Source organism: Chiroxiphia lanceolata, chromosome 8, assembly GCF_009829145.1.
Source record: "Chiroxiphia lanceolata isolate bChiLan1 chromosome 8, bChiLan1.pri, whole genome shotgun sequence".
NCBI lineage: Eukaryota > Metazoa > Chordata > Aves > Passeriformes > Pipridae > Chiroxiphia > Chiroxiphia lanceolata.
In genome coordinates, this window is record NC_045644.1 from 37,102,646 (window position 1) to 37,130,451 (window position 27,806).

The window sequence follows — 27,806 nt, forward strand, 5'->3', positions numbered from 1 at the left end:
AAGGCAAAATCCCAGTGGAAAAAAAAATCGGAAGAATGAAATGAAGTATTTTCTATTTAACACCCTTTGTTACTGTGTCTTTCTCGTGCGGCGTTAGTGCTGTAGGCGGCGTTAGCATTGAAATGTGGAAAGTGCGTGAAGAAGAGGTGATCTGGTAAGGGAGGGGTCGGTGTCAGAACCGGCTGAAATGATCACTGCAGGTGATTATTTACACTGAGCTACTATTATAATAATTATTATATGCTTATTATACATATTGAGATATATTTTAATATTTATTTTTATTCTTATACTATTATTATTATTATTATTATTATTATTACAACCACTTAACGAAGTGAACACTGACACCAGCAGAGCTCTCCAGTAATGTTGGACAACAGCTTTTATAATATATTTATAATGCTTTATAAATAATAATGCCTTATAAACAAATAATACCTTACAAAGGTATTTTTAAATTAACTTTTTAGATATTTTTATGAATGTTCTACAATGTTACTGTCTGCATTCTCTAACCCAGAGCTGAAATCTGAGGTGATGATGCTGGGGTTTATTCCCTCCGTGGTATCCGGAGTGAAACGTTCTACATTTCAACAGTCACAAGAAATGTAAAATAACAACTTTTATTTTAAGCTTCTGCCTCTCTGAACCATTCAATGTGCGTATGCTGCTTGTGTGGCATTTAATTATAGAGCTCGTGAGGGTTTTTTTGGATATGTACAAACACTTTCCTGTTGTCACATAGGGCACAGCCTGGAAGGAAAAAAATGTGTGAAGTGTCAACCTTCCACTATCCCAGGTTGCTCCAAGCCCCGTCCAACCTGACCTTGGACACTTCCAGGGATGGGGCACCTTTGCCAGGACCTCAACACTCCAAAGAGCCAGCAAAGGTGCTTGTTTTACAGCGGGGCCGAGCGGGAGCCCCTTTTCCCCGTTTCCCTGGCGGTAACTGCACCCAGGCGCTCCGGGCCGTCGCTCGCACGCGGCGGGCACGGGCCGGGGGCTCCGCTCACCGGCGGCTCCGAGGGCACCCGAACACGCCGCGAACGCTGCGCCTCGCTCCATCCCACCCCGCTCCGCCGAGCGGCTCCAGCAGGTCATGAACGCTGACCCACCGCAAAGGGCTCACTCCCATCCCCATCCCTACCCCCAACCCGAGGGCTCCACGGGGCGGGGACGCCCCTCAGCCACCTCCCCTCATCATGGCGGCACCGCCCCGCGTCATGGCGACCCTTCCGCCTCCCCTCGGCGCCGCGGCCCCTCGGCCGCCCCTCAGAGGCGCCGCCGCCGCCCCACTGCCGCCGCCGCCGCCGCGTCCCCTCAGCGAGGCAGCCCCTCGGCCTCCCCTCGCCCCGGCGGCCCCACCGCCGCCCCTCCGCGGCGCCGCCGCGGCCCCGCCGCCTCCCGCCAACATGGCGGCCCCTCCCCTCAGCGGCACCGCCCCTCAGCCGCCCCTCAAGATGGCGGCCCCGCCCCTCGTCGGTCCCGCCCGGCGCAGCCGCCGCTCCTCAGCGCGGGCCTGGGGTGGGCGGATCGGGCTGTGCGGCGGCGGTCCCGGCGCGGCGGGATGGCGCTGCCGCAGCAGTGCGAGGCCGTGTTCGGCACGGCGGACCTGTACGGCGCGCTGGGCGTGCGGCGGGAGGCGTCCCCGCAGGAGATCCGCCGCGGGTACCACCGCGCCTCGCTGCGCCTGCACCCCGACCGCGTCCCGGCCGAGCAGAAGGAGGAGGCCACGCGCCGCTTCCAGGTGAGCGCGGGAGGCGGCGGCGGGAAGGCGGGAAAGCGGGCGGGACACCCCGGGTGACCGATCCACCGACCCCCGGGTGACCACCCCACCGCCCCACGAGTGACCGACCCACCGACCCCCCCCGAGTGACTGACCCACCACTCCAGCAAGGGAAGGACCCACTTTCCCGCTCCCGTGGCTGACCCACCACCCCATAGGTGACCGACCCCGAGTGACTGACCCACCCCTCCCTCAAGGGACCGACCCACTGCCCCCCCCCATGACTGACCTGCCACCCGAACTGAGTGACCAGCCCACGGACTCCCGAGTGACTGACAGACTGTCCCCGACTGACCACCACCCTCCCGGGTGACTGACCCACTGACTTTCTCCGGAGTGACCACCCTACCACCCCCTAGGCAGTTGCCCCACTGCCCCCCAAGTGACTGACCCACCAATCCCGAGTGACCGACCCACCGCTCCCCCACCTGCTGCCCCCCAAGAGACCGACCCACTGCCTGCCCCCGAGTGACAGATCACCTGCTCCCCAAGTGACTGACCCACTGCCTGCCCCCGAGTGACGGATCACCCACTCCCTAGTGACTGACCCACTGCCTGCCCCCAAGTGACAGATCACCCACTCCCTAGTGACTGACCCACTGCCTGCCCCCAAGTGACAGATCACCTGCTCCCCAGTGACTGACCCACTGCCTGCCCCCAAGTGACAGATCACCCACTCCCTAGTGACTGACCCACTGCCTGCCCCCAAGTGACAGATCACCTGCTCCCCAGTGACTGACCCACTGCCTGCCCCCAAGTGACAGATCACCTGCTCCCCAGTGACTGACCCACTGCCTGCCCCCAAGTGACAGATCACCCACTCCCCAGTGACTGACCCACTGCCTGCCCCCAAGTGACAGATCACCCACTCCCCAGTGACTGACCCACTGCCTGCCCCCAAGTGACAGATCACCTGCTCCCCAGTGACTGACCAGCCACTCCCCCGAGTGACCGATGCCCCCCAGTGACTGTCCCCTCAATGACCAGCCCCCCCCGTCCCGCAGATCCTGGGCAAGGTGTACGCGGTGCTGAGCGACGCCAAACAACGTGCCCTGTACGACGAGACCGGCACGGTGGATGAGGATGCTGAGGTGCTGCAGGGAGACAGGGACTGGCTGGAGTACTGGCAGCTGCTCTTCAAGGTGAGAGCGGCACTGGGAGCCGGAAAAACCCTCCAGTGTTTCTTTTTTTATGTATTCTCTCTTAAATCCTTCTGGTGAGCAAGTCCTGTACCTCGTGGAGTTACTCATGTAATCTCTTTGCTCCAGCTCACCGTAAAAGACATCGAGGACTTCCAGAACAGCTACAAAAACTCAGAGGAAGAGCTGGAGGATGTGAAGGCAGCGTACCTGAACTTCAAGGGTGACATGAATCGGATCATGCAGTCCGTGATGTGCGTGGACTACACGGACGAGCCGAGGATCCAGGCAATGATCGAGCGAGCCATCGACTCTGGGGAGCTCCCGTCCTACCAGGCCTTCGTGAGGGAGTCAAAGCAGAAAAAGATGTCCAGGAGAAGGCGGGTAGGTTGTGTCAGTTGTTTACCACAACCTTTTTATCTCCCTCGGCAGAAATAAACGACGCTGTTCCCGAGAGGTTTGTCCCGGGATTGCCGAGTTCCACACCTTGCTCAGCGTTCACATTTGCTCACCTGTGTTCATCACAGCCCACCCCAAATTGCTGGGAAACAGTTTTTTCCTTTCTTTTATTTCATTATTATACACAATGGCTTATTACACATGTCCCTGCATTTATCTACAAAGCTGTGAGTTGTTGGAGTTAACAAAAAAAACAACAACAACTGGTGAAAATACATATTACTTGACTTTTGGCAGGTGTGAAACTGTTCTGGACTAGATAGACTCTTATCCAAACACTTGTAGAGTGTTACATGCACATCATAGTAACCTTTCACTTAATGTAGGATCTGCTAAGGCAAAAAAGATATAGACAGGGGAACAGGGACAAACATCACCTTCAACATTGTGAAGGAGCAGAAAAACTTCCCTCTCTGCTAAATGATGGAACCTTTGCCTGAGTCCTCATCTGTGGCCAAACTTGGAAACCCTTTGTGATTCCTTGCAGCTCTTTGTACACAGATGCCAAAAAGAAAAAAAAAAAAGCTTTTGGTAACTCCTGTAAGACTTTGTCAGATAACATGCAAAATACTTTTTTTAAAAAAACCTTGTTTGCTTTTTCAGGCAGAAAAAGAAGCTAAAGAGGCAAAAAAGACTAAAGATGAACTGGGCCTTGGTGAAGAAAATGACTTGCAAGCGCTGATTCAAGTAAGGCTCTTTCTGTTTGTTGCAGATAATTATGTTACTGGCTTATAATTGTGTTTTCCCTGAGCATCTTTGATTTTGGATCCTTGCAACTCTTCTGAGTTCCTGAGGTTAAAACCTTAATGCTAACCATGTACTTTAATTAACAGAGTATGGTATGGATTTTATTGCCTGTGTCTCTTTAAAAATTAACAAAGTTATTCCACGTGCATTCAAAATATTTAATTTCTATTTGCAGGCAGTTAGACAGGGAGTGTCAGTAATGGTACTAAACTTTCTGTAGATTGTATTCCCCGCTCAATATATTCCAAGATTTTATGTAGCTATCAGGCTTCAACAGAATAACCTGTATTGGGAAGTTACAGAAGCTTTGAATTTGGTTGGTTTTCTTTTCCCCCTCCCCAGCGCCGAAGCAAGGATCGAGAAAGGGAAATGGATGACTTCTTTGCCCAGCTGGAAGCAAAATATGGGAATAATGCCAAGAAAGGAGGAAAGAAAACTGCAGCCAAGAAGAGGAAGACATAAGGAACGATGTAGGCTGAAGTACCGGGTTTCATTTTGTATGGAAACGTGGATTTGGGAGAACTTGGGATTGTTTCTGGGCTCCTGTTCTGGGCTGTGTGCACTGACTGGCTGTGACTGGGAGGCATGACAAGGCAGACAAAGCATTCCTGTGCTACTGCTTCAAACCCTTTGGGTGCTCTTCAGTTGAGATCCACGTGTGCTGTTCACACAGTTCTTCCCTAACGAGCCTCCTGCTGTTTTTAAAGGTCTTTGCACATCAGCTCAACAGGTGTTTTTCAGATATTCCAGTAGTTTTATATAGTTTGGAAAATTGCAGATTTAATAAATGAGAAGGTTTTTTTTCAGAGTTCTGTGCTGTTGCTTCCCCAGTTCTCTCTGCTTGTTTTCTAAGTAGCTGTTCCAAACAGACTGATTGTGTTGATTCTCCTGATTTCAGTCAAGTAAATCCTGCACACTTCCATTTGCAGGATCATTTTTCAAAGGCTTAGGAGCCACGAGGTGAGCACTTTGAAGGCCCTCATTGCTTCAACACCAGCATTCAGGGAGCTTCCTGGGGGGAAGCCAGAGGTAGAGGGTCACTCTGTTCCCCTTTACTTGCCTGCTCCTAAAAATTACCCTGATTCTGAGAGAGTACAGCATATCATTGTGTTGGATAACACAGGGCTTAAAGGTTACTTTTGTTACACAGAATAAATAAATAACAGCCCAGGATCAGTCTCTGGTGTCAACCATCTGTACAGAAAACACGAGATGGGCCTTAGGAGGAGACTGCTTCACTTTTTTATTTAAACACACTGACTCCTCTAGGCTATAAAACACTACATTATGTTACCAGCAGTCTATTCAAGTTTGTCTGTTTTTGTAACTCTTGTGCTACAGAAAACTCACTTTGTCCCTGAGGAATGGCATGGATACAAATGGGATGCTTATCTGCAGTTTGCCTGACAGAACTGACACACTGTACATTATTCCAGCAGTCCCAGGTGTTCAGAAAAATTGTATTTTGAAATGCTTTGGTGAGTAGAGGCCTCTGGTTAGCATCAGGTTCTCTCTCTGCAAATTTGAGAGGTTTAGATTGAGATCAGAGCTGCTCTTTTTTTTTTACCTTCTAGAAATGCAAAGGCAAGTTAACCCAGTTACATTTGCACAGTTCCCTGTTTTTGATGAAAGCATGCTTGGATCAACTGGACTCAAGATCTTCATTATTGATTAAAAATTATTAGCTGCTCTGTAGGTAACATAACTTGGAGTGGGGAGATAGGGGAGATACTTCCTAAAGAACACTGACAAGTTTTTTTCCATTATGAAGAGTAATTTGAAGAACAATAAGGAAATTAGGAAAAGAAGTGCTCTTTAATAGGACTAGAAAGGAACAACTGTTTTTGTGCAGTGTCCTGAGTTTGTTTGAGTACAGCCAGTGATTATCCTCACCTTGTTTTTACACTTTGGTCTGTTTGGGAGCAAGACTTTCAACTAACCCCTTGTTTTGAGAAGCCTGTACTTCATGGGGTTTTTTGTCTTATCTGGAGCCACAAGGGCAGCTGCAGCAAACACCTCCTCCAGGTCTGTCACACGGGGCAGACACAGCTGCTAAAAGCTCCAGTGCATCTGTGGCTTGGGGAGAGCAGAAATCTTGTGTAATTACAGGTATTTTAGAAAGGGAGAGACTGAGCCATTCTCTGAAATCACCATAAAATATCTCACCAGGAAGACAAGTGTATTTTCTTGCAGTAGTGTGTGAAACTGCTTGTAGTTAGAGGCTTCTTGTTGGCTGCTAACCCTTCTTCAGTCACTGAGGAAGAGGTGTAAGGTTAAATAACTCGGGAGGAGGCAGTGGTTGCTACCTGTGGAGCTGTCAGTTCACCTGCTTGGCTGCCTTAGTCCTACACACCTGTGTCCAGATACCTGCTGCAACTGCTGCAGGATCCAGCCCTTGCCTAAGCTGGGTTGTAGAAGCAGAATCGAGTGCAGTGCTTGCTTTTCCTAGTACAATATTGCTTTAAACGTATTTGAATATATAAATACAGCTTAAAAAAATTTACATTACTACTTCTGTGGAAGGCCTGGGCAACCTTCTGTGGAGCTACTGGAAAAATGAGCAGGTTCTGCAGTACCTGCCTTGTAAGGACATGGACCCATCACGAACCTCACAGGAACACAGCAGTGACTGAGTGTTTGCTGGATTTCCTAGGAGTTAGGCTTTCCTGGAGTATCTTCACCCTTCCACTGGAGTATCACTTTCTCTACTGGTAGAAAATGGAATGTTTAAGTGTACCCCTTCTAATCTTTGGCAGCTGCTGCTTAGGTTTATATAAAAATAACTATTTGTGAGGAAGGGTGTTTGAAAACTCTCTGTAAACAACGTTGACCTTGCTGGGAATGAGAGGTGGTTGATGACTCTGCAGAGATGGGCTGATGGACGGATGGATGGATGGATTGGACACTTCCCCATGGCACCTCAGAACACCTGTTTGCTTTTTGTGCCTGATCCACTTCGACTGTGGCCTTTCACAGAACCACGTGGGAGGAGACCTAAGAAACAGAGATCATGGACAGCTTCAAGACTTCTGAAAGGTATTCAAACTAAGTACCAAATGCATCTCCCTTAGCTTCAAATTAAAATGCCTTTTTTTAGTCTCTTTATTCTAATGCATTATTTATAACTTCCAAAAGGGGCAAAGTTTGTGCTTGCCAAGTTGCTGCATCGTAGGGAACTACTGTATGCCTTGATATTTCATCAAGTATTCAAGACTATAAAGTTCTGCCAATTTAATTTTTCTTTTTTTGTTAATACAGCAGTCATAAAACTCATCTTGCTTTTTTTGATGGGGGGAGGAGATATTTATTTTAATTTCAGCAGGAGCCCCTCCTTGCTGGTTTAAAAACAAATTACTTCTGTTTAGTGCCTTTTTTAAACTCAAATTGCCTCTTGTACCACTTATATTAGTGGTAGGAGGCCATTCAGCTATTAAACAAGCTGAAAGACCCCTCACATGCTCTAATAATCATTCATTTACTTGCTGCCTTAACCTTTGCAGCTTCCATTCACTGTTGCAGCCTCAATCCTATCTGTCAGCATATTTTTCTGTGGGAGATCCTGACAGCCCCATAAGGAGTGACACAGTACAAGCAGCTCTGATTTCAGAGGATGCATGTGAATTGTACTGGTACAGTTCCTGTCTTTCCAATATATTTTGACTTGATCTAATACATATCTAGTACAGATCTAGTAGAACCCCTTCCAGATACAGTGCAAATTAGTTTCTTTTGGACATAATGCAATTTTTTTCAGTTGCATAGTTGAGCAGAAGGAAAAACCCCTTGGGCATAAAGTAGATGCTGCTGTTTCTGTTGAAGTTGGCAACTCCTGCTTTTCACTTTGACACTGAGAGGCACTGGGGCAGATTACATTAAGCTTCCTCAAGTGATTTTAAATACTTGGTGGTAATAAAAAACCAAACCCAAACTGCACCCAGCCATACTCTGGAATAGAGTGGGATACAGCCAGGATAAAACCTGTGTAATGGGAAATTAAAGACACGAACAGAACTTTGAAAAACCTCCCCGAAGCAGTTACCTGGAGGAATGTATCCCTGCAGGAAGTGCATCCCTGTCCCAAAAGCCTACCCCTGGCTTGATCTTACTGAATCCTGTGCCTGAGGAACATACCTGAACCTGCTGATGCTCTGCTTGTCCAGGATTGATTACTGTGATCCATAACGGTGCAGGAACGGCGGCGCTGGGAATCTGGCTGAGAAGGCAGGGGAAAAAATGTAAACAGCAAGATTACAACGCAGCTACAAACTATTTGCCTAGTTGGCAAGATGCTGTAAAGGCCTAAGTAAAGCTTTGAGGAGGATTAAATCAACTTTAGGTGTAGAAAATATATTTTTCTAACGCTTATTTGGAATAATCACTGGACCGGTTAAAGACATTCTGGAAAAATTGTTCTGTTTCAAAACAGACTTTAGAAATTGTGTGCTCTCACAACTGCTGAGTCAAGGATGTTGAATCAAGCAGCTATTTAAAAGCTATTGCTGAAATTGTAGCTTTTAAAGCTTAGATAAAAAACAATTTGCTGGATCGGACAAGATATCAGTAGAGTGGGTGCTTATTGCTTGATACTGAAACAGACTGGGCATTGATTAGTGTTAATTCACCAAGCACTCTATGCGGTAATTAAGGATGATGTGGTGTAATTTGCCATGCTTTACCAAGGACGTGTTGGTTGTGTTAGGCCTGGAGAAAGGATCAGGCAGGAGGAGCTGCTCCTGGAGCTGCTGGTGAGCATCTTCTTGTGTCGTTACACTGTGAGCACGACTTGAGCTCCCTCGAGGTTTCTGCAGGGAAGGGTAACACAGTTATGGCTTTTTCTCACTGCAGCAGCACACTGGCAATCCTCAGCCTAGGAATTAAAGCTAATTTTCCACATGAATCATTTTGCAATCTAGTTACAAGGAGGAAAACGTTCTGGCATGAATGAGAATTAAGCAGGCAACTGTGGGTGATGTTGTTAGTCAAAACTGCTGTGACAGTTTTTGTGCATCCATTTGACTTGCTGTCACAGGGTAACAAATAATTTGGGACTTTGGGGCTTGGCAGTTTGATCAGCAGTGATTACAACTTTAGACTATTCAGTAATAAAATGGAATTGTTTCCTTTACCATTTGCCTCTGGGATCCTGTGGTGCTCCCACGCTCTGCCACGCTGGAGGTGGCAATAGGGGGTAGGGGGTGATTTCGGTTCAGAAGCACTGGGGAGGGGGAGGTCAGCTGCTCCTGTGCAGTCAGACTGAAAAGCACCAGTGAAAAGAGAAAAAAAATACAGTTTATATGTTTGGCACGAGGAAAGGGATAATACTGTCACCTTGTTTGGCCTTCTGGAGTTGACTGTTCTGTAAGAACACCTTAGAAAAGCTTGAAAACATTTTAAAAACACTTTCCTAGTGCTCTCTACATTTAAAAATATATGGTAATAAAGGTGAGATGTTAGTATTTGTTAGACTGATTGAAGCCTGAGGAAAGGGAACAGAAGCATAAAATACTGGAATTAGAAACATCAGTTGTGGAAGGACAAGGAATTAGTCTCTAAACACTACGTGACAAGAAAATAACAGGCTCAGTGAGTTTATACATAAACTACAAAACTGAAAGGAAACTACATCGATTTACAACACATGGAATACAGAGGTATATCAAAGCCTGCATTGTTTCTTGATACCCTGTGCTCCCTGTAAATGTGCAAAATAAGATGTTTTATCTGTGACTGAGGGGTTCACTGAGTTCCTTAAGAGCACTTTGGTCAGTCAGATAACCTATTTTAACATCTTTACAGCCCAGCCTGGGCTAGGACAACAACGTGCAGTTTCTCCTCCAAAAACTGTAGACTTTTAAATTCATCTTGCAAACAGGCTCCAGAAAAAAAGAAGAAAGAGATGGTGGTGTTGACTTTGCTGGTACTGGGCAGACTGAGGTGCCAAACCACCTCTGTGCGTCTGTGATTCAGTGAATCGCAGCACGGTGACCACCAGCCTTAGCCCCTCAGCTTTCTGGGGGCAGCTGTGCTTTAAGGGGCAGCTCATTTCTTTAACCCAGTGTTCCTCCTGCCCATCTGCCTGTTTTGGTGCCAGCTGGGCTCTCTGTTAGCCTGCAGGAGGGGCGGGTGGGACGTACAGCCGTGCCGCGTCCCCGGAGCGCGGGGTCCCGGTGCGGGGCTGGCTGCCCGAGATGGGGTGCAGGGTCCGGGGCGGGGGGTTCCTCCTCCTCGTGGAGCGGGACAGGGAGGATGTGCTGAGCTCCAGAGCACGATTTGGCCACGTTCTGATGGAGAGGATGGAGCTGGAACCCGGCCGTCTGTCATCCAGGTCCCTGACAAAACAGACCGACAGGGAGATGGTCAGCGTGGCCCCGTCCCCAAAGCACTCGCCCACGCGTGGCATTAATCATAAATACACGGGCAGAAACGATGTGTTTGCATGTTTAACAGAACTACATAATCTATAATACTGTTTCACTGTATCCTAACACTTCATTTCTCACAGAGGACAAATAAACACGCAAACAAGCAGGGAAATAATTGAGAAGAGCTTTCTCACAATTTATCTCACAGAGGTTTGGGCTGAATCCCTCTCACTGTGAGAACGCTCTACTTTATTTACAACAGATGATGTGTAACTCTTACAGTGTTTTCTCCACTACAGGCAGGTTCCTTTGGTGTAACTGGATCCCGTGGATCACCATCAAGCCATTCAGATTATGCTGAGAGCCACTACTTGACCCTTGAGAGAGACTGACCTGAAATTTTAAAAAAAATAGTAAGTAAATTACTGCTTGGCAGAGATACACTTACAGATTTTGTATATAATTTTGGAGAAAAGTCACTAATTTCTTCCATGACATCCAGATATATGCTCAGTTTTATATTATTTCTCCATCTAAGACAAGCATCTTAGCAGTCCTTTTTTTTTTTTTTTTTTTGCAAATGGTAGTGGTTAGAAAATGTATCCTAACACTTCATATTTTCCAACTGAGCAGCTCACTTGCATGACAGGATCTTCCAACAATTACTATAATCTGAAGTTTTACAAAGCTAATTTTGAGTGCGTGTTCACATTTTGTATCTGCAAATACAGACTGATCTGGAAAAACATCAAATTCCACCCACCAAAACAACAGAAAAGATAAAATAGCAGAGCTTTAATCCCTCCAGGATACATACTTGAGGTGTTTTTCTTCTCTTTTTGCTTTTGCGGCCACATCTGGGTTTTGGGCACTACACACACAGTAAGGGAACACGAGGAACAGGCAGGGGTAGAAATAAAGGAGAGAGAAATAAGGACAGAGTTGAATTAAAACGGAATAAACAGGTAACACTTTGGTGCTCACCACTCCAGGAGCAGATCATCCAAAGCAGATTATGCAGTTAAAATCAGTGTCTGAGAAAAAAAGCTGGTTTAGAGCTGCACTGGGATTTGTCCCCTCTTGCCTGATGAAAGGTGTTGGTGAGAACAGGATCCCACACACAGAGTCCTCAATCTCATTGAGTATAGAAAAAACTACATCATTATTCAACATGGTTGTCCTATACATATATAAAACACTAAGTTTTAAAGAGAGAAGTAGGAATTAAAACTTGCAACTGAGTAGTAAAAGGACTTAAGTGTTAGAAAGGACAGTCAGCATTCCCACAAAGTCCAAACTCGTTCTGTACCTAAACACAACCCAGGGACTGACGTCCTGCAGTGTGTTTGCTGAAGTAACACTGTATTGATTCATCCCTCCACAAAGCAGGGGCTAAAAATACTTACTAGATTTGAGGTCACCGAGGGCATTTTCGCGTGTGGCACACGAGGTAACAAGGCTGGCAGAGGATCGAGCTGCAAAGGGCTTCTGGCACCTGTCCTGAGTGTTTCCACTGTTATGATATTTTTCTCATCATCTGTGCAAAGCAACAGAGAGTTCCTGTCAATTCAGGCTGTTGGCACTGCTAGTCGTGGACAGTGCTACGAATCCAAATGTTTAGAGAGAGAGTCCTCTTGGATGGTAAGTTCTGCTAAATCTTTTGAAGGCATATCTCACACTGTCAACAACGTTACCTTCTTATTCCCACTGCAGAGATCATCCCCCAGTACATCTCTCCCCCACTGCCTCCTTGCAAAATCCACTCACTGAAACCCCCTTTTCAGCCTTCACCTGAGCTGTGATCCTCACCAGAGGCTGACCCTTCCCAGTGCCTGCAGATCAGCTGCTCCATGCAGCCCAGGACCTCACTCCACACGTCATCAAACACGAAGGTGAGCACGGAATCCTTGGTGCAGGAATACGGGGAGACGGGAGGAAAGCCCAGTTTCCGTCTGCCAGAGGACAGGCCCCTCTTCCTCTCGTGCAGCTCCTCCTCCCTGTGAAAATGTAAGCACTGCCTGTACCACAAACACAGTGCCTTTGTCTCCTGCACTTGTTTTTAGCTCTCCCACCAACCTGAATAAGAAATGCCTGAGACAACCACCTGTTGCTGCACACCCTGGTTTCCCTGTACAGAATGACTCTTAAATGATACTTCACAAATAATTCATTATTTACCAATAAGATCAAAGTCCTATTTAAAAGTAAGTATTAATAGTTGCAGTGATGTTTCTTCATCACATTGTCAAGCTCCATATCTAATGCCACTACAGAATGCTGAAGACAAGAGATGATATTATTTCCTGCAGCAATGTCTCTCTGGCCTGGTCAAAGCAAGACAAGTAACAATTTAAATTGAATGGTCCATGCAGCTTAAGTGTCTTTAATTATTAAAACCAATTAAGTAGTTAGGAACTGACAGTATACCCTCCAGAGTCCCTACCCAGGCCATATGTTCATATTGTTGGGTGGGATAAAGTAAAGGGATAAAAAGATAAAAAAAAGTGGTAATTGTTTCCTGGAGAGCATCAAATCCACTCTTAGTTCTTAAATTACCACTGAAAAATCTGGAAAAGGTACAATTCCACCCAAAATAACAGTACAAAACCAAAGCAGCGTAACAAACAACAATGAATTTGACTCAATATAAAAAATAAATGGTGTTTAAACAAGTTTTATGAAATATGCAAGCTCTTAGTTACGATGGAATGAACTATTCAAACCAGGCACAAAAAGGGATGGTATGAAAGATGACAAAAAATTTCAGAAAAAATAATAAACTGTCCTAGGAAAAGAGCAGGGAGAATTCTCTGTTCCCTGGTAACTTCAGGCCTTTGAAAGTTCTCTAGGGAAAAAGTATTAAAAAAAAATAAACTCATCAAATACAGCAGGAACCCCAGGCCACTGGTACTAGTTGCTGTCTTAATATTCAATACCTACACATCTCTGCAGTCAAATGCCAAATATTCCTCCACTATGCCTTCGGAGAGAATTATTTCCTCTTCCCCTTCGTCACTCTCTGAGGAACACAAGGTCGGAGGCTTGGAAGGGTCGGCCTTTTTGTGAGCAGGAGTAACAAAAAGAGGGACCTTCTTGCCAAAAACACTAAATCTGAACAGGTGACAGTTGTCAGAAAGCAGAAATGAAAATAAGTTATTAATTCCACTTCAAATAACTGAGAGACAGCATGGTACTTAAGGCCAAGGGAGACCAACAAATTATTCATTACAGTAAAAACTGTTGCTTTGGATATTTTTTAATTCTTGCTAAGGAACTTGAAACTTCAGGGAAAAAAGATCAGAGAGCATTTTGAAACATTAAATCATAATAGTACTAACGCAGTGCTTTGTATTTTTGATGTTCTATACAAATTTAACAGATGATTAGCAATAAAACCAGCTACAAAACATACACATCCTTAAGCAGTCAGCAGCAGCAAAGATATTTCTATTTACTGACCAGCTCAAGGTGGTCAGCAACGAGCACGGCTACGTAGTCTTGCTGCTCTGAATGTACTATTTTCAGTTAAAAAGGAAAATAAAGTGTGCTGTGCTCAAAACTCAGCCGGACAGGAAGGAGTCAGGGCTGCACATTTTTAAGCAGCAGAGGACAAAGCTGCTTGTTCCCTGCAGAGAACAAAGTGACCCTCCCACCTCGGTGCAGCCCGGGCTCTCCACAGGTACTTACTCATCAGCATCCTGCTCTGGAGGTGAACTTACACCTGAGGGAGCCCAACTGCCCGCAGGGGAACTGGAGAACCATCCATACCCTTCATCCGTGGGCACCACCACCTGCCTCCCTACAACCCTGCCGGGGCACAAGCAAAGGGGACACACATCAGGAGGTGCTGGAAGGGAGGTTACTGAAGTGTGTCAGAGCAGCAGCACACCCTAAGAGCTCTTCTGGGGAGCTGTGCAGTTTTCCTGGTGGTTGGTTCAGTTGTTTTCCCTGGTACAGGTTGCTTTGAGCCAGGTAAATACACCAAGAAAATCTGGCCTGTTTTTTTTTTTTTTTTTAATGCTCTGCTAACTGTAAAACTTATGAATATGGACAAAACTGTTCCAAGTGCACGTAATGAAGATTTAAAATGTAAGTTTTCAGACAGCCATAAGGACTGCTGAACTAGGGGAGGAGGGTTTTTACACGATTTTAAGCTTATAGCTCCACCACAACAAAATCTGCTCTGCTTAACAGAGCAAACCCCAATTTTCTAAGAGAACTCTGCTATGTTAAGGCCAAATCAGCTGCAAATTAGCCATAAACCTCTGTCAGGGAACCAAATGTGAGGTAACAGACTGTTTATTTTAATGACCAGAGTGATCTTTTTATTTCTCTCTACTCCATAAGTGCATAAACCCACCCTGCTACTCATGTTTTAAAAGCAACTGTGTCCATCCCTACCCTTTTTGTGAGGGGATTGGCATTAGACTGTCCATAAAATACCTGAGATGAGGAAAGCTGGATGTCCACTGCTGACATTCCTCCCACAGTCCTTCCACATGCACATTTTCTTTCTGCTCATAGAGAAGCTCATCAATTTGTCTGAACATCTGCTGAACTTGTTGTGTGGCAGCTTTATCAAATTCCTGGAAAGGGAAGTTATCCAGTAAATACCTAGTGAACAGTATTTGCATCTGCAGGGTGGGGTGTTAATTGATTTTTCCTTCATGTAATTGAAAAAGACAACTATTTGTTTAAAGCTTAACAGGACTGCATAGAAGGATTTTAACTTTAAACCATTTCCTCCCAGAGATGATCATTTCCCCCCTGCTGCCAAGACTGAAGGTGGCCACATAAAAAGCTTACATTGACACGGCAGATAAACTACTAAAACATTTTGAAATATCCGTGTTATTACATTAAGTTACAAGATATAGGAATTTACATAAATCAGAACAGGAAGGATAAAATTCAGTGATATTCTGATGCAATGGAAAATCTGTGGCTTGCAACAGACAACAACAAAACAAAAGGCAATGCAGACTGGTGGGAAACAGTGAAAGTGAGGGATGGTCAGGACCTTTGTTACATGTGCTCATGTAGCCAGAAAATGAGGTCAGTTCTGGGGTCATTTAAATCTAAACAGCTCTATCTCACAAGAAAGCAACAGCACACTGGGCTTTGGTAGATGGAAAATAAAACAACAATTTCTAAATTAAAATTATGTTTAGGAGCTTACAGTATTTTGAGAAGCAAGTGTGCAGAAGTTTGATAAACTCACACCAAGTACCTGAAAATCATCCAGTCATGTTTGGGATTCCACACTAACAGTATTTGTAGATACAGTTATGCAATAAATTATTTGCTTTTCCAAAATTTTAGATGGAAGTACACCGTACTAATTGAATAATATGAGCCTAATGTGTTCTGAACTGGGAGAAAGAAAAAAATACGTTCTTTTTATAATCACTATCATGATTCATTAACAGATCCAATCCTCATTTTTATCCTGAAATGTCTTTGCCATGGTTGTCTCCTCACTGTGGCAGGTTTGGCTTGGATGATATGTTCTACTCACATCATAGCCCCAAGAGAAGACTGAGCTGTCCTCCGTGGAGGTGTCAGCACAGCTCTCACTGGCAGGCCCTGGATTCCCATGATCAGCTGATTCCCTCCGGATTTCTGACTCCCTGAAACCCACACAAAATAAACAATGGGCAAAAAATAAACAACGACAAATGCAGTGTGTCAGCAAACAAAGCCTGGCTGTATCAGAACAGCTCTGGGAGAGATGTGCCCACAGTACCTGGAGACGTGGCCGTGGTTTTCAGCCCTGGCTGTGGTTGAGCACACCTGAACTCCTGGCTCTGGCAGGGGGTGATGCCTCAGGGCATGTTTTGGGAGTCCTTGTCTGAAAAAAAAGCAGCAGAACTTGACAAGTTACTCGCAAGAATAAATGTTTGCAGAGTTCCCAAGAAGTTTAACAGGTTTTTCTTTTCTGCTTTTCAAGGAATGTGCATGCATCTGTTGTTATTAGAAGGCTAATTCTTGTCACTAAGGCTTTAGGTAAGGACCAGAGAAAACGGCCTCAAGTCGCACCAGGGGAGGTTCAGGTTGGATATTAGGAAAAGTTTCTTCGTGGAGAGGGTGCTCAGGCATTGGAACAGGCCTTGGTGGAGTCACTGTCCCTAGACACGTTTAAAAGGATGTGGATGTGGCACTTGAGTGCATGGTTTAGTTTAGTGATGAACACGGTGGTGCTGAGTTAATGGTTGGACTTGATCTTAGAGGGCTTTTACAGCCTTAATGATTCTGTGATTCTATGAAACATGCACTGGCAAGTTGGGAGGAATAATTTTTGGTAGTTTTTCATTTTGTCAAACTTTGGATGTCAAAGAGAGAGACACAAGAAAAGTAGCATTAATTGGAGACAACAAGTACCAGTGCAGGGCAGAAGCCCTGTCTCAAACAGCAGCTGAATGAGGCTTAAACAGAGAACTGTCATTTCTCTGCTGGCCAGAAATGGCAGAATTAAACATAAAAAGGCTGTAGATCAGTCACTAACTTCCAAAATGGATATATTTGTTCAATACAAATGAAATACAATTAAATACACGTTCGTTTAATACAAATACATAAAAAAAAAAAAGGCCAACATATCAATTGGGTCAGAACTGACCCAAAATTATTGTTACCGAAGGTTTACATTTAAGGTATCAGAACTGTCGTTATAGTACTATATTTAAGAATAGTTATATATTATAAGCAGGGTCTTCACTTTGAAACGTCTTCCTTTAAACTAAAAACGTTGTGAATTGCGCTGCAGCTCCCTGAGCGCAGAGACAATGTCGCTGTCCCCGGAGGCGAATTAAATTAAATCAAACAGGACAAAAAGCAACCAAGTCAGTCAGAACCGACGCTGCTCTTGGGCCAGGGACACCAGGAAGGGCAGAGCAGGGATTTAAAACGGGGGGACCGCGGGGGGACACAGGCGGCGGCCGGGCCCTCGCGGGGCCCTGTCTGCGGCCGGGGGAGCGCGGGCGGTGGGGCCGGGAGCGGGGCCGGGATGGGGATGGGGATGGGGAGGGGGAGCAGGGCCGGGATGGCGATGGGGGCCGGGGAAGCGGGGCCACTCACGGCTGCACCGGTTTGCGCGCGTATCGCGATATCATCCTCAGCGCCGCCGCCCCGCCGCCATCGCGCCGCTCCTCCCGCGGGGGCGGAGCGCGGCCGCGCCGCGATGGAGGCGCTCGGGCGATCTGCTTAGATGGAAGCGCTCGGGCGATCTGCTGCGATGGAGGCGCTCGGGCGATCTGGTTAGATGGAAGCGCTCGGGCGATCTGCTTAGATGGAAGCGCTCGGGCGATCTGCTGCGATGGAGGCGCTCGGGCGGCCCGCGCTGCCCGAGGACGCGGTGCGGTACCGCCTGTTCGCGCCGGGCCCCGGCGGGCAGGAGCTGCTGCGGCGCTGCGCTGAGGCGGCCCTGGTGCGGCTCGCCCCGCTCCTGGCCGCCTACGTGTGGCACCGGCAGCCGTTCCGCCTGCGCTACGAGCCGGCCAGGGGTGAGCCCGGGAGCGGGACCGGGGGGAGCCGGTGTGTGAGGGGGGTGTCGATGTGCGAGGGGGACCCGGTGTGTGAGGGGGGTGCCGGTGTGTGAGGGGGGAGCCGGTGTGTGAGGGGGGAGCCGGTGTGTGAGGGGGGAGCCGGTGTGTGAGGGGGGAGCCGGTGTGTGAAGGGGAGCCGGTGTATGAAGGGGGCCCCGGCCAGGCCTGTCAGGTGTATCCAGGAGTTTGTAAGAGGGACCCGGCGGGTTCACAGAATCCCCAGAACGGGCCAGGCTGGAAGGGACCACAGTGGGGCATCTGGTCCAACCTCGCTGCTCCGGCAGGGCCGTCCCAGAGCACACGGCACAGGAGTGTGTCCAGACGGCTCTGGAATATCCCCAGTGAGGGACACACACCGTCTCTGGGCAGTTCCTGGGAATGGGGTTGCTCTGGAGTATCTCCAGTGAGGGACACACACCGTCTCTGGGCAGTTCCTGGGAATGGGGTTGCTCTGGAGTATCTCCAGTGAGGGACACACACCGTCTCTGGGCAGTTCCTGGGAATGGGGTTGCTGAGCCACCTCTCCTGTCTCTGCAGGTGAGATCCCGGCGCACATCGGCGGCACCACCCTGTTCGGGGACAACGTGGAGGACGAGTGGTTCATCGTCTACCTGGTCCGGGAGATCACCAGGGACTTCCCGGGGCTGGCAGCCAGGTAGGGCAGGTCCTGCCGAGGTGCCCAGAATTTCAGGAGGGGTGTGAAGGGGTAGTGCCTTCACTCTGAAGGTCCTGTCTTAACATTGCCCATCCCTGGAGGCGTTCAAGGCCAGGCTGCGTGGGGACTCTGATTATACTGGTCTAGTGGAAGGTGTCCCTGCCCATGGCAGGGTGTTGGAACCAGATGATCTTTAAGGTCCCTTCCAACCTAAGCCATTCTATGATTCTATGAGTATTAAAAAGAAACCCAGCAGACGTGGATTTCTGAGCATGTTACTGTGCTCTGCAAGGCTTTCCCTTTTAAGAAACCCATTTCTCCTTGGCCAGGATCGATGACAACGATGGAGAGTTTCTCCTGATAGAAGCAGCTGATTTTCTCCCAAAGTGGCTGAATCCTGAGAACAGTGAAAACAGGGTGAGTAAAACTTCTGTACATTTGGCAAGTGGCTCAGGGTGGCCTTTTATGTAGCAGCTGGAATCTTCTCTTGCAGCTCTAGCCAAGTGGTCTGACTGCCTCTGAAAATCCGGAGTGCTATCTGTCCCTTACTAGTGAATAAACTTCTACTCAGGGCTCAAGACTTGTTTTAATCAACAGCATGGGGTTTTTTTAGTACAGTCTCTTTTCATTTTTGGTTTTAATGAGCTGCTTTGTGCTTGCTGTGGTTGTTGAATGAGAGATTTAACAACTGGGAACTCCTCACACTTGATTTGGATCCCTGTGCTCCTGCAGAATGTTATGTAGAGTGAGTGTGTAGCGAATTTTTCAACAATTAGGTTATGCTGATTCTCCTGAAGCAAATCTCTGGTTGAAGGGAAACTTTTGGTATTACTGTTATTAAGGAAACAAGATACATTTGACCAAACTTTTTGAAGTTAAAATAAGGGTTTTTATTCACTGTTTGGGTCGTGGTCACTAGCATCTCAAATGCCATTTTTAAATTATACTGCTTCCCATATTATTTATTTGTACTGCAGTATTCCCTGTGTTCAAACAAATGCATTTTGTACATGAAATTAAGTTTCCCATAGCTCAGTGTGTGTGCCTGTTGTGATGGGAACGTTCCCCTCTGCCAGGTGTTCTTTTACAAAGGAGAGCTGCACATCATTCCGCTGGCAGAGACTGGGGAGCAGGAATGGGACCTGTCTGCTCCCTGTCCAACAATCTCAGAGGCACTGGCACTGTTATCCACCCGTTCTGAGGAGTTCCTGGCTGCAGAGCCCATCAGAGCTGCCGTGTATAAACGCATTGATGGGTATGTGGGTGTTTTATTTTGGTCCTCTGCCACAGTAAGTCTTGATTCTGGGCTGTCTAGGGTTTAAAGATTTCCCTGATAGATGTGATAAAGTCGATTCCTTTCCAGAAACCACCAGCTAGAGGTTTTCCTGTGGCATTCTTGGGAAGAGGGGGATCAGTGTCCTGTAGACTGTGATCTGGGGGCTCTGAAACTGGTTCATGACTCCACACCTGGCAATGACAAGTTATTCTTCCTTCCCATCCTTCCTGTGCTGAAAAATCTCAGAGTTCTGTGAGCCTTTCCTCCTTTGCAGGAGGAAAAAGAGGATTTGAACTAAAATGTAGAACCAGCATATTTTTCAGAGCATCACGGCACTGCCCATTATTTTTTGCAACGGTGTGAGCCAGATGACTTCCACACTGGGTGTGGTGAAGGCCAGTGTACAGCTGAATGCGTTAGTTCAGTTCTCAGTGCCTCACCAATGTGGGCATTAATGTGTATGTGTGTGGGATATCACATCTGTTACAGAAGCAGCCATTCCAGGCGAGTTTTAGCTGCGGGATAACACGGGTTAATATTGCAGTGAAAATGGGACTGACAGTGACAAAGGCGTGGTTTGGGCTGGCAGTAGGCTGACTCTGTGGCTGTTGTGTGACACAAGGTATCCTGAGAAGCTCCAGGCCTGCTTGCACCGAGCCCGGTGTTACGTGCCGGCGGGCATCGCGGCGGTGCTGCGGCAGCGCCCGTCCCTGGTGGCCGCCGCAGTCCAGGCCTTCTACCTGCGGGACCCGGCGGATCTACGGGCCTGTCGCCGCCCTTTCCGGACCTTCCCTGCGGACCAGCGCGTGATGACCGTGGTCAGTGACCCAGATCAACCTGGCAGCTCACTTCTGTGGCTGGCAGGGGCTCTGTGGGCAGTGGTGTAAATATGTGCGTTTGGTTTTTGCAACAGGATGTTTTCTGGTTTGTTTATTTTTTTTTTTTAAATGAACTTTTAATAACTTCCAGTTCGTTACATTAATAGCTGGTGTGCCTTCACGTTGACACAGCTGGGCTTTCAAAGGGCTAAGCAGGAGGTAAATGTTTCTGAAATGGGAGGTGGTGCTAATAGTCCCTCTGCTGAAATGCTTGCTGAATAAACTGATCCCCTTCTGTAATCAGAGCAGTTTGACAGCACTGCCAGCCAACAGGAGTTGCTGCTAACTACCCCCAGCTGTTCATGCCAAGGCTTCTCAGCTTGTCAGCTGTGCTCACACACTTTATGAAGTGTTTCATGAGCGTTGTGTCGTATCTGATACATTTTCTGACATCGTTATACCCCTAGACTCCTGAAAAGAAGCTTTGCAGTCAAACTTTAGATTTCTAGACTGTTCCTGAAATCTCAGCTTTGGTTTCATTAACAGAAAAAAGCCCTTGCAGTTTCTCCAAATACACCTTGTTGGTGTGAATACTGAATACTTAGGGTCTTTTCTAATGTATTTAGACTGATGGAAGCTCATGTCTGTTTAGAGATGTCAACTTGGAATATACTTTGTAAGACCTGAAAAGCAACATATCTTGGAAAAACATACCTAGGATGTGTTTGAATGCGGTCTCAGGTATTGTCTGTAATGCTGGTGCCTTAAAACACGATTTAGATGAGCCTGGTGGAAAGTTGCTGCCTGTACCCGACGCAGTCACGCTGCAGTGAGTGGTTTTGTTGTGCTCTGGCTGTTCCAGGTTACCTTCACACGGTGTCTGTATGCCCAGCTGGCACAGCAGAAGTTTGTTCCAGACAGACGCAGTGGATACGCGCTGCCCGCCCCAGCTCACCCTCAGTACAGAGCCCACGAGCTGGGCATGAAGCTGGTGAGGATTTCTTATGCATTTTGTGCTTAGTTTGCCTGTTTGTGTATGTCCAGGGAATGACTCTTTGCTTTTTAAGTTGCCTGCTCGTCCAGAAAACTGTGAGCAAAGTTTGCTACACCTTGAGAACCTCCTTGTTTTTGCATCTCTCATACAGGCTCATGGCTTTGAAATTTTGTGCTCCAAGAGCAGTAAAGTCTCTCCTAATTCCAAGAGAAATGTGCTCAGTGGTCCCCTGTGGGAGAGATTCCTCCGGAGCCTGAAGGAAAAGGATTATTTCAAGGTGAAGTTGTGTGTCTGTGTCTTATAAACATTCCAATAAAAATGTTTTAGCTCTTGAACTTGTGTAAGTAGTTGCAGCAGGGCAGGAAATCTAATGCTTCTTTCTAAGGAAAATGAATTGATGTCTTTAAACGTGCTACATGCAGTTTGTTCCCCGTTTGAAATTAATTTATTTTGGAAATGATCAAGGAAAAAGCAGGATTTGTGGACGAATTCATTCATCTGAATAAAGGGGAGAGATACACTTGAATGAAGGAAATCACAATATGGTTGTGTGAAGTCTGATTTCACTGCTTTACCTTTCATTTGCGTGCCTCTAGAATTCAGTGTTCCTAATGATCCATACCTAACACCAGAAATCTCTGTGGGCCCGTGTAAGTGTAATTTTGTGTGTGTGTGTGCTCATCCTTGTGACAGGGAGAAATGGAAGGGTCTGCTAAGTACTCAGAACTCTTGCATATGGCAGAGGATTATTTCCAGCAATCTGTTACCACTCCAGAAAGGTAAGAGCTACTTGAAATTCATGAGTATCATACACAGTGCCTGCAAACACTTTTAACTTACCTTCTCAAGTTCCTGTTACAGAAAACCTGACCCCGTTTCCCCATTGTACATTTGCCAGTGTACAGTGCTGTGGTGCTCTGGCTGGGAGCAGTATTCCTCTAGAATACTTGCTACTAGTAGAGGTTTTTGCCTGGGTAACTATTTATCTTGGTTTTGTAAAGTGTTAAGCTCTTCCAAGTGGGTTAAGAGGTGACTGACAAGCATTATTTGCTTGGTTGACTATGGAAAGTGTATAAAAGTTTCATTGAAAAGCAGTCCCAGTGAATAATAAATCTGCAGTAATCTGTCTCCTCTACTCAAGACAGGCAGCTGGCTGTACATCGCTCCAAAAGATCAAATCCAAGAAACAAATCATTACAAAAATAGCTGAGGGTTTGCCAGCTCATAATATCTGGACTGTTAGTTTTTTGAGTTTCCAGTCTGTGCTGTTTGGGATCTGGCAATCTTCATATTTACCAAGGCAAAATAAATATAAAGAAAAGGAAACACAAGAAGTGGGCTTTGGAGCCATCAACTACAAATTACAGCAACTGACTGTGTCTTGTTTTGGCAAATACTATGTGTAGTATTCTGGTACTTCCCCCAGACTCACTTAGCTTTTGACAGGTTTGCCCAGAAGTGAAAATGGAGAATTTGAGTGAAAACCTGAATGTAAAGCTTGTGATGCCATTGAATCCATTTCAATAAATTGATTTTTTTTTTTCCCTTCTAGCTCTGTTGAAGTGAGCCCAGGGGATGAAATCTTGGCGTTGCTACAGACAACACCCATTGATTTGAAGGAATTTGAGAGAGAAGCAGCTTGTCTTCCTCCAGAGGATGGTGAGCTGGACTGGGGAAGGGGGGATTATTCCTATCACATGATTATTTGTGGGGGGAGAGAGGGAATGTTCATGGCTATAAAGGGAGAGCCAATCCAACTTTCATTCAGACTAAATATTGGATTGGCTCTCCCTTTGAAGCATAAGTCTTTCTTCCTTCATTTGGTGGCAGAAGGATTCTCTGTGACTAGTTTGAAGCTTCATGCAAAGCAGAGTGTTAAAGCAGTGAAATGAATTCCCAGCTCTCCTCAGCCTCTCACTGCCTTACGTGACCCAGAGGCAGCCCAAAAACTTACCAGTGCAAAAACAAGCTGCCAAATGGTAGCAGTGCTCTCAGCTGTGTGGTTTGAGTAACAGATCTGTCCTGTGTTCCTTCAGATGACAGCTGGCTGGATATTACACCAGATGCTCTGGATCAGATGCTGAAGGAGGCAGGAAATGAGTCCCTTCCTTCCGCAAACGAGGAAGAGCAGAAATACGACTTGGAAGCAGTTGCTGAGAGCATGAAGGCCTTTGTGTCCAAAGTGTCCACACACGAAGGAGCAGAAATGCCATGGTAGGGGTGGTTTGGAGTTTGGTGTCAGGTGTAGGGAGTTTCACTGTGCTGCAGCCCTTTGGTTGATTCTGGGATGTAGAGAATCAGGGTTTGAAAGTGTTCTGCTTGGCAGAGGCCTGCAGCAAACCTGTGGGAATAGTGAATATATGGAGTTGCTCTTAAACCAGCTTGGTGACCACTCCAGCACTGGTGCAGGTAAAAATGCTGGAAGCTGAGCTATTTTCTGCCACTCTCTTACTTAGTTTGGCTTTGTGGTCTTTAAAATTTTTCTTTTTCATGCCAGGAATTCCTCCACCCACTGTTTAGTTTCTAACCCACAGAGGCTTCAAACTTCTGTTCACTTCTGAGACCTTCAGTTCAAATGTCCCAACTTTAATCTGGGCTTGACAGAAATCACTGTGCCATTATGCCCATGTTGGGCTTAGGCAGGCATAAAAGCTTTATTTATTTAAAAATGCTTTTCTGTTTCAGGTCATCTGACGAATCCCACGTCACCTTTGACGTAGATTCTTTTACAAAAGCCTTAGACAGAATTTTAGGTGAGATTGCTTCTTTGTTTGAAACAAATCACTGCTGACGTGTTTGCTGTCTGTACTGACACAAAATAATACCTAGGGGCAGACTCAGAGGAGCTGGATTCTGATGATCTGGATGAAGAGGAGGAGTTTGGTTTCTCAGACGAGGAAGATGAAGACTCAGGTGCTGGAAATGAAGGGCAAGACCAGAAGGTATCACCTGATGAGCTCATAGGCAGCCTCAAGTCATACATGGATCAGATGGACCGTGAGCTGGCACAGACCAATGTTGGGAAAAGTTTCACCACCCAAAAGAAAGGGGTGAGTATGCCTTGAGCTCCAGTTTGTAGCATGGGAGTTTTGAGAGCTTTAGTAGGAAAGTGGAAATGTGCTGATCAAAAACCTTCCCACGTGCAAGCAAAGCATGCTGTTGTGGTTGCACCATGATAGTGCATTTTAAGCTTTAACTTGCACCTCTTTTCCAAGACTTAATTTCATTCCCTGTTTTCAGTAGTGAGGCGAGCAGCTGCAGCTTAACTTGTGAGTTCCTGTAGTAGTTTGCTCCCATAGGAAGCTGAGCCAGGACTCAGCAACACTTTCTGTCCTTCCCTTGGAACTCAGAGTGTGTAGTGGACAGTGATGATTTTTAGCTGGCATGAGCATTTGGTGGCTAAATTCCTGTCTGTCAGGACTGTGGAATGTGCTGGACTTTGTTGGCTGCAGAATTGTTTCCTTATTTCTTTTCCCCCGCGGTTTTTCTTTTTTTTGTTTTTTTTGTTAATCTGTTTATGCAGTTTGATAAAACTTTCACTTTGTACTTGCTGTAGGCAAGTTCTGTTAAAGCAGCTCCATCTGAGCGTGCTGGCCCTGGCTGTGGAGCTGAAGACCCGGATTTGGCACCAGTTGATGTGGATATGAACCTGGTAGCCAACCTGCTGGAATCCTACAGTGCTCAGGCTGGCCTGGCAGGACCCACCTCCAACATTTTACAGAGCATGGGAGTGTATTTACCTGAGAACACAGATCGCTGTGGCTCGGGCAGTTGAGCAGCACATGAGAGACTGCATTAACTGAGAAGACACAACTGGTGGACAAATGAAGCACAGACAGACCAGCAGGATGTGGAAGAAGACACAAAAGGTTTTAACTTAGGGCGTTTTATGCATTGTGTGTGACTTTAGAGATGCAAAGCGAATCTACCTGCAAAAGCCTTCTGTTTGGATGCTAAGGTGGAAATCAGAGCTTTCCAGTGCTAACACAGAAAACTGAGAAATGATGTTGGGACCTGAATGAGACTTTTATTACAAAACCTGTCTTGGATTTTTCAAACCAATGATCCGATCTGCCATCATTATAAAATGCCCTTTTACCTGTTACTGGGTGGTTTCAGTATCTGGAAAGCAGTTTGTGTTCTGAAAATGCTGCTGCCTTCAGGGGCAGCTGGGGAAATACTGTGTTACAGGAACATCTCATGGACTTGGGAACGCTGGTTAAGTGTTCAGCAGACATTTGATCCTTCCCAAGAGCACAGTGCTTCATTGTAAGAACTTCTGATAATTACTGTAAGAGTCTGGACCTTATTAACCAGGAGGGTTTGCAGAGTAATTGGATCAAATATGTAAATATTGGCTAGAAGTATTTTTTGAGTTTATTTCAGTAAAAGCAGAAATACAACTTGACGACTGGAGATGTTTTTTTCTTTTCCTTTGAAGGTATGCAGGACTTCCTCAGTGCAGCATCAGAGCTTCTTGGAGTTAAAGCATTTTCACAATTGGGCATTTTCTGAATTCCATTATTGCTGGATGTTGGCATCATGCCAGCAGTAGCTGTGTGTGAGCTGTGTGAGCTGAACAGTTTAGGTTTGTTTTCCAGTGAAAATGTAGCTGAAAGGCGTGTGCAGTGTGTTGCTCTCACATGCAATCAGAAATCTATTCTAGATATGACGACTTTAACAAGATCCATTTGAATTAAATTTCTTGATTTGCAGGCAGTAAGAACAGAGTCCTGCCAAGTCTGAATCAAGCTGTTTGTTTGTTTTAATTCAACAATTAATCAAGTGCCTGAACTGGTAGAAGAGAAGCTCGTTGGTTGAGTTTTTGTTTGTTGTTTGTTTGTGTGTTGGGTTTTTTCAAACATAGTATTCAGTGATACAAAAGCCTGACTGATCCTGAAACATGATTGCTTTTAGAGGACTGAATTATTATTATTAATGTTATTACTGGTCTAAATATTGGAATACAATTAGTTGAATTCTTTGGCTTAATATATTTTATTTTTTTTAATGTCAAGTGTTGGCATTATTTTAATTGCCAAAGCAGAATGTAGCATAAGTTGTTTCCATGTAGGGCTTGGACACTTGCTGGATGCTGAGTTTGTGCCTGACTGCCATGACAACCAATGCATGGAAAATTCTGGCACAGCTTGGCATAGTTTCACTGAAATTCAGGACCTCCACAAGGTACAGTGGCTGCTTGGCTTCCCAGCTTCTGCTGACCTGTGCCCCTGGGTTTCTCCTTTTCCAAATGTTTGCTTTCTTTTGCAAATGACAAAAAGCTGGTAAAATGCTCCAGTATAAGATAAATACTGGAGATTCTGCACGTGAAACGTGGAATGAATGTGGTTGAAGGGTTGGATGTGCTGCCTCCACATCTGTCCTCTGCTGATGTCGTGTCACTGAGTTTGTCGGCAGCTCGGGGAGAATGCTGACAAATGGGATAGGGGTTAGAGATGGACAACAAGAATGGGAAGGATGCTGCTAAAGTTCAAGGTGGGCTGCAGATCCAGTTAGACAAATTACACTGGAACATTCGGGCTAACAGGACTTCTGGGATCCAGCAGACACGGAGAGCCAGTGGTTAGTCGTGGAAAACAGATGTACCTGAGCCTTGAAAAGGGCTTATGTCTGAGCAGGGAAGGTACTTAGAAAATTCTCCACTGATGAGTACTTAAATCAGAGTTAGATACTGTAAAAATAATTGAGTTTCAAGAAGATGATCACATTCCACTCTCTGGTACTACACAAAAGGTCGAAACAGATGGAAGGAGACTTTCCTGTTGTAGTATGTGAAGAAAACTTCTCAACTAATGTTCAGAACAAAGCTGCTCTTTTGGAAGCACTTCAGCTGTTCTTGGTGCTTGGATAATCTCAGTTCTCCATCAGTGAGACTGTGGTTTCTGTTCCAGCTATTTACATTTGTTTACCAGCCTCACAGTGAAGGCCTTCAAGGCTCTGGAATCGCTCACAGGAGAGTTTGCTCTTGAAGGATAAGCATTTCCATGCTGCCCCTTCACTGC

At 46.2% G+C, this 27,806-nt stretch overlaps 3 protein-coding genes across 4 annotated transcripts; 2 read left to right on the forward strand and 1 right to left on the reverse strand.

Moving 5' to 3' along the window:
• Positions 1-1,521: 1,521 nt before the first annotated feature.
• DNAJC9 (DnaJ heat shock protein family (Hsp40) member C9) lies at positions 1,522-4,942 on the forward strand. Its single transcript, XM_032695488.1, has 5 exons — positions 1,522-1,750; positions 2,794-2,931; positions 3,058-3,312; positions 3,991-4,074; positions 4,477-4,942. The coding sequence occupies exons 1-5, from the start codon at positions 1,571-1,573 to the stop codon at positions 4,594-4,596; spliced, it is 777 nt and encodes a 258-aa protein (XP_032551379.1). The 5' UTR covers positions 1,522-1,570; the 3' UTR covers positions 4,597-4,942.
• FAM149B1 (family with sequence similarity 149 member B1) lies at positions 3,469-17,678 on the reverse strand. 2 transcript variants are annotated; one of them, XM_032695485.1, is made up of 15 exons: positions 17,574-17,678; positions 16,243-16,347; positions 16,015-16,126; positions 14,940-15,082; positions 14,184-14,303; positions 13,437-13,607; positions 12,306-12,493; positions 11,903-12,033; positions 11,314-11,367; positions 10,777-10,889; positions 10,269-10,463; positions 9,261-9,387; positions 8,811-8,936; positions 8,266-8,347; positions 3,469-7,128 (listed from the first exon to the last, which is right to left on the reverse strand). In XM_032695485.1, exons 1-15 carry the CDS (start codon positions 17,606-17,608, stop codon positions 7,055-7,057), a joined length of 1,776 nt encoding a protein of 591 aa, XP_032551376.1. In that variant the 5' UTR covers positions 17,609-17,678; the 3' UTR covers positions 3,469-7,054. The 2 variants fall into 2 exon arrangements, with proteins under 2 accessions (XP_032551376.1, XP_032551377.1); XM_032695486.1 differs by lacking the exon at positions 11,314-11,367.
• Positions 17,652-26,770, forward strand: ECD (ecdysoneless cell cycle regulator). Its single transcript, XM_032695484.1, has 13 exons — positions 17,652-17,998; positions 18,578-18,695; positions 19,025-19,112; positions 19,772-19,950; positions 20,594-20,789; positions 21,652-21,780; positions 21,935-22,060; positions 22,477-22,562; positions 23,336-23,442; positions 23,820-23,997; positions 24,469-24,536; positions 24,613-24,833; positions 25,340-26,770. Exons 1-13 carry the CDS (start codon positions 17,785-17,787, stop codon positions 25,556-25,558), a joined length of 1,929 nt encoding a protein of 642 aa, XP_032551375.1. The 5' UTR covers positions 17,652-17,784; the 3' UTR covers positions 25,559-26,770.
• The last annotated feature ends 1,036 nt before the right edge of the window (positions 26,771-27,806 follow it).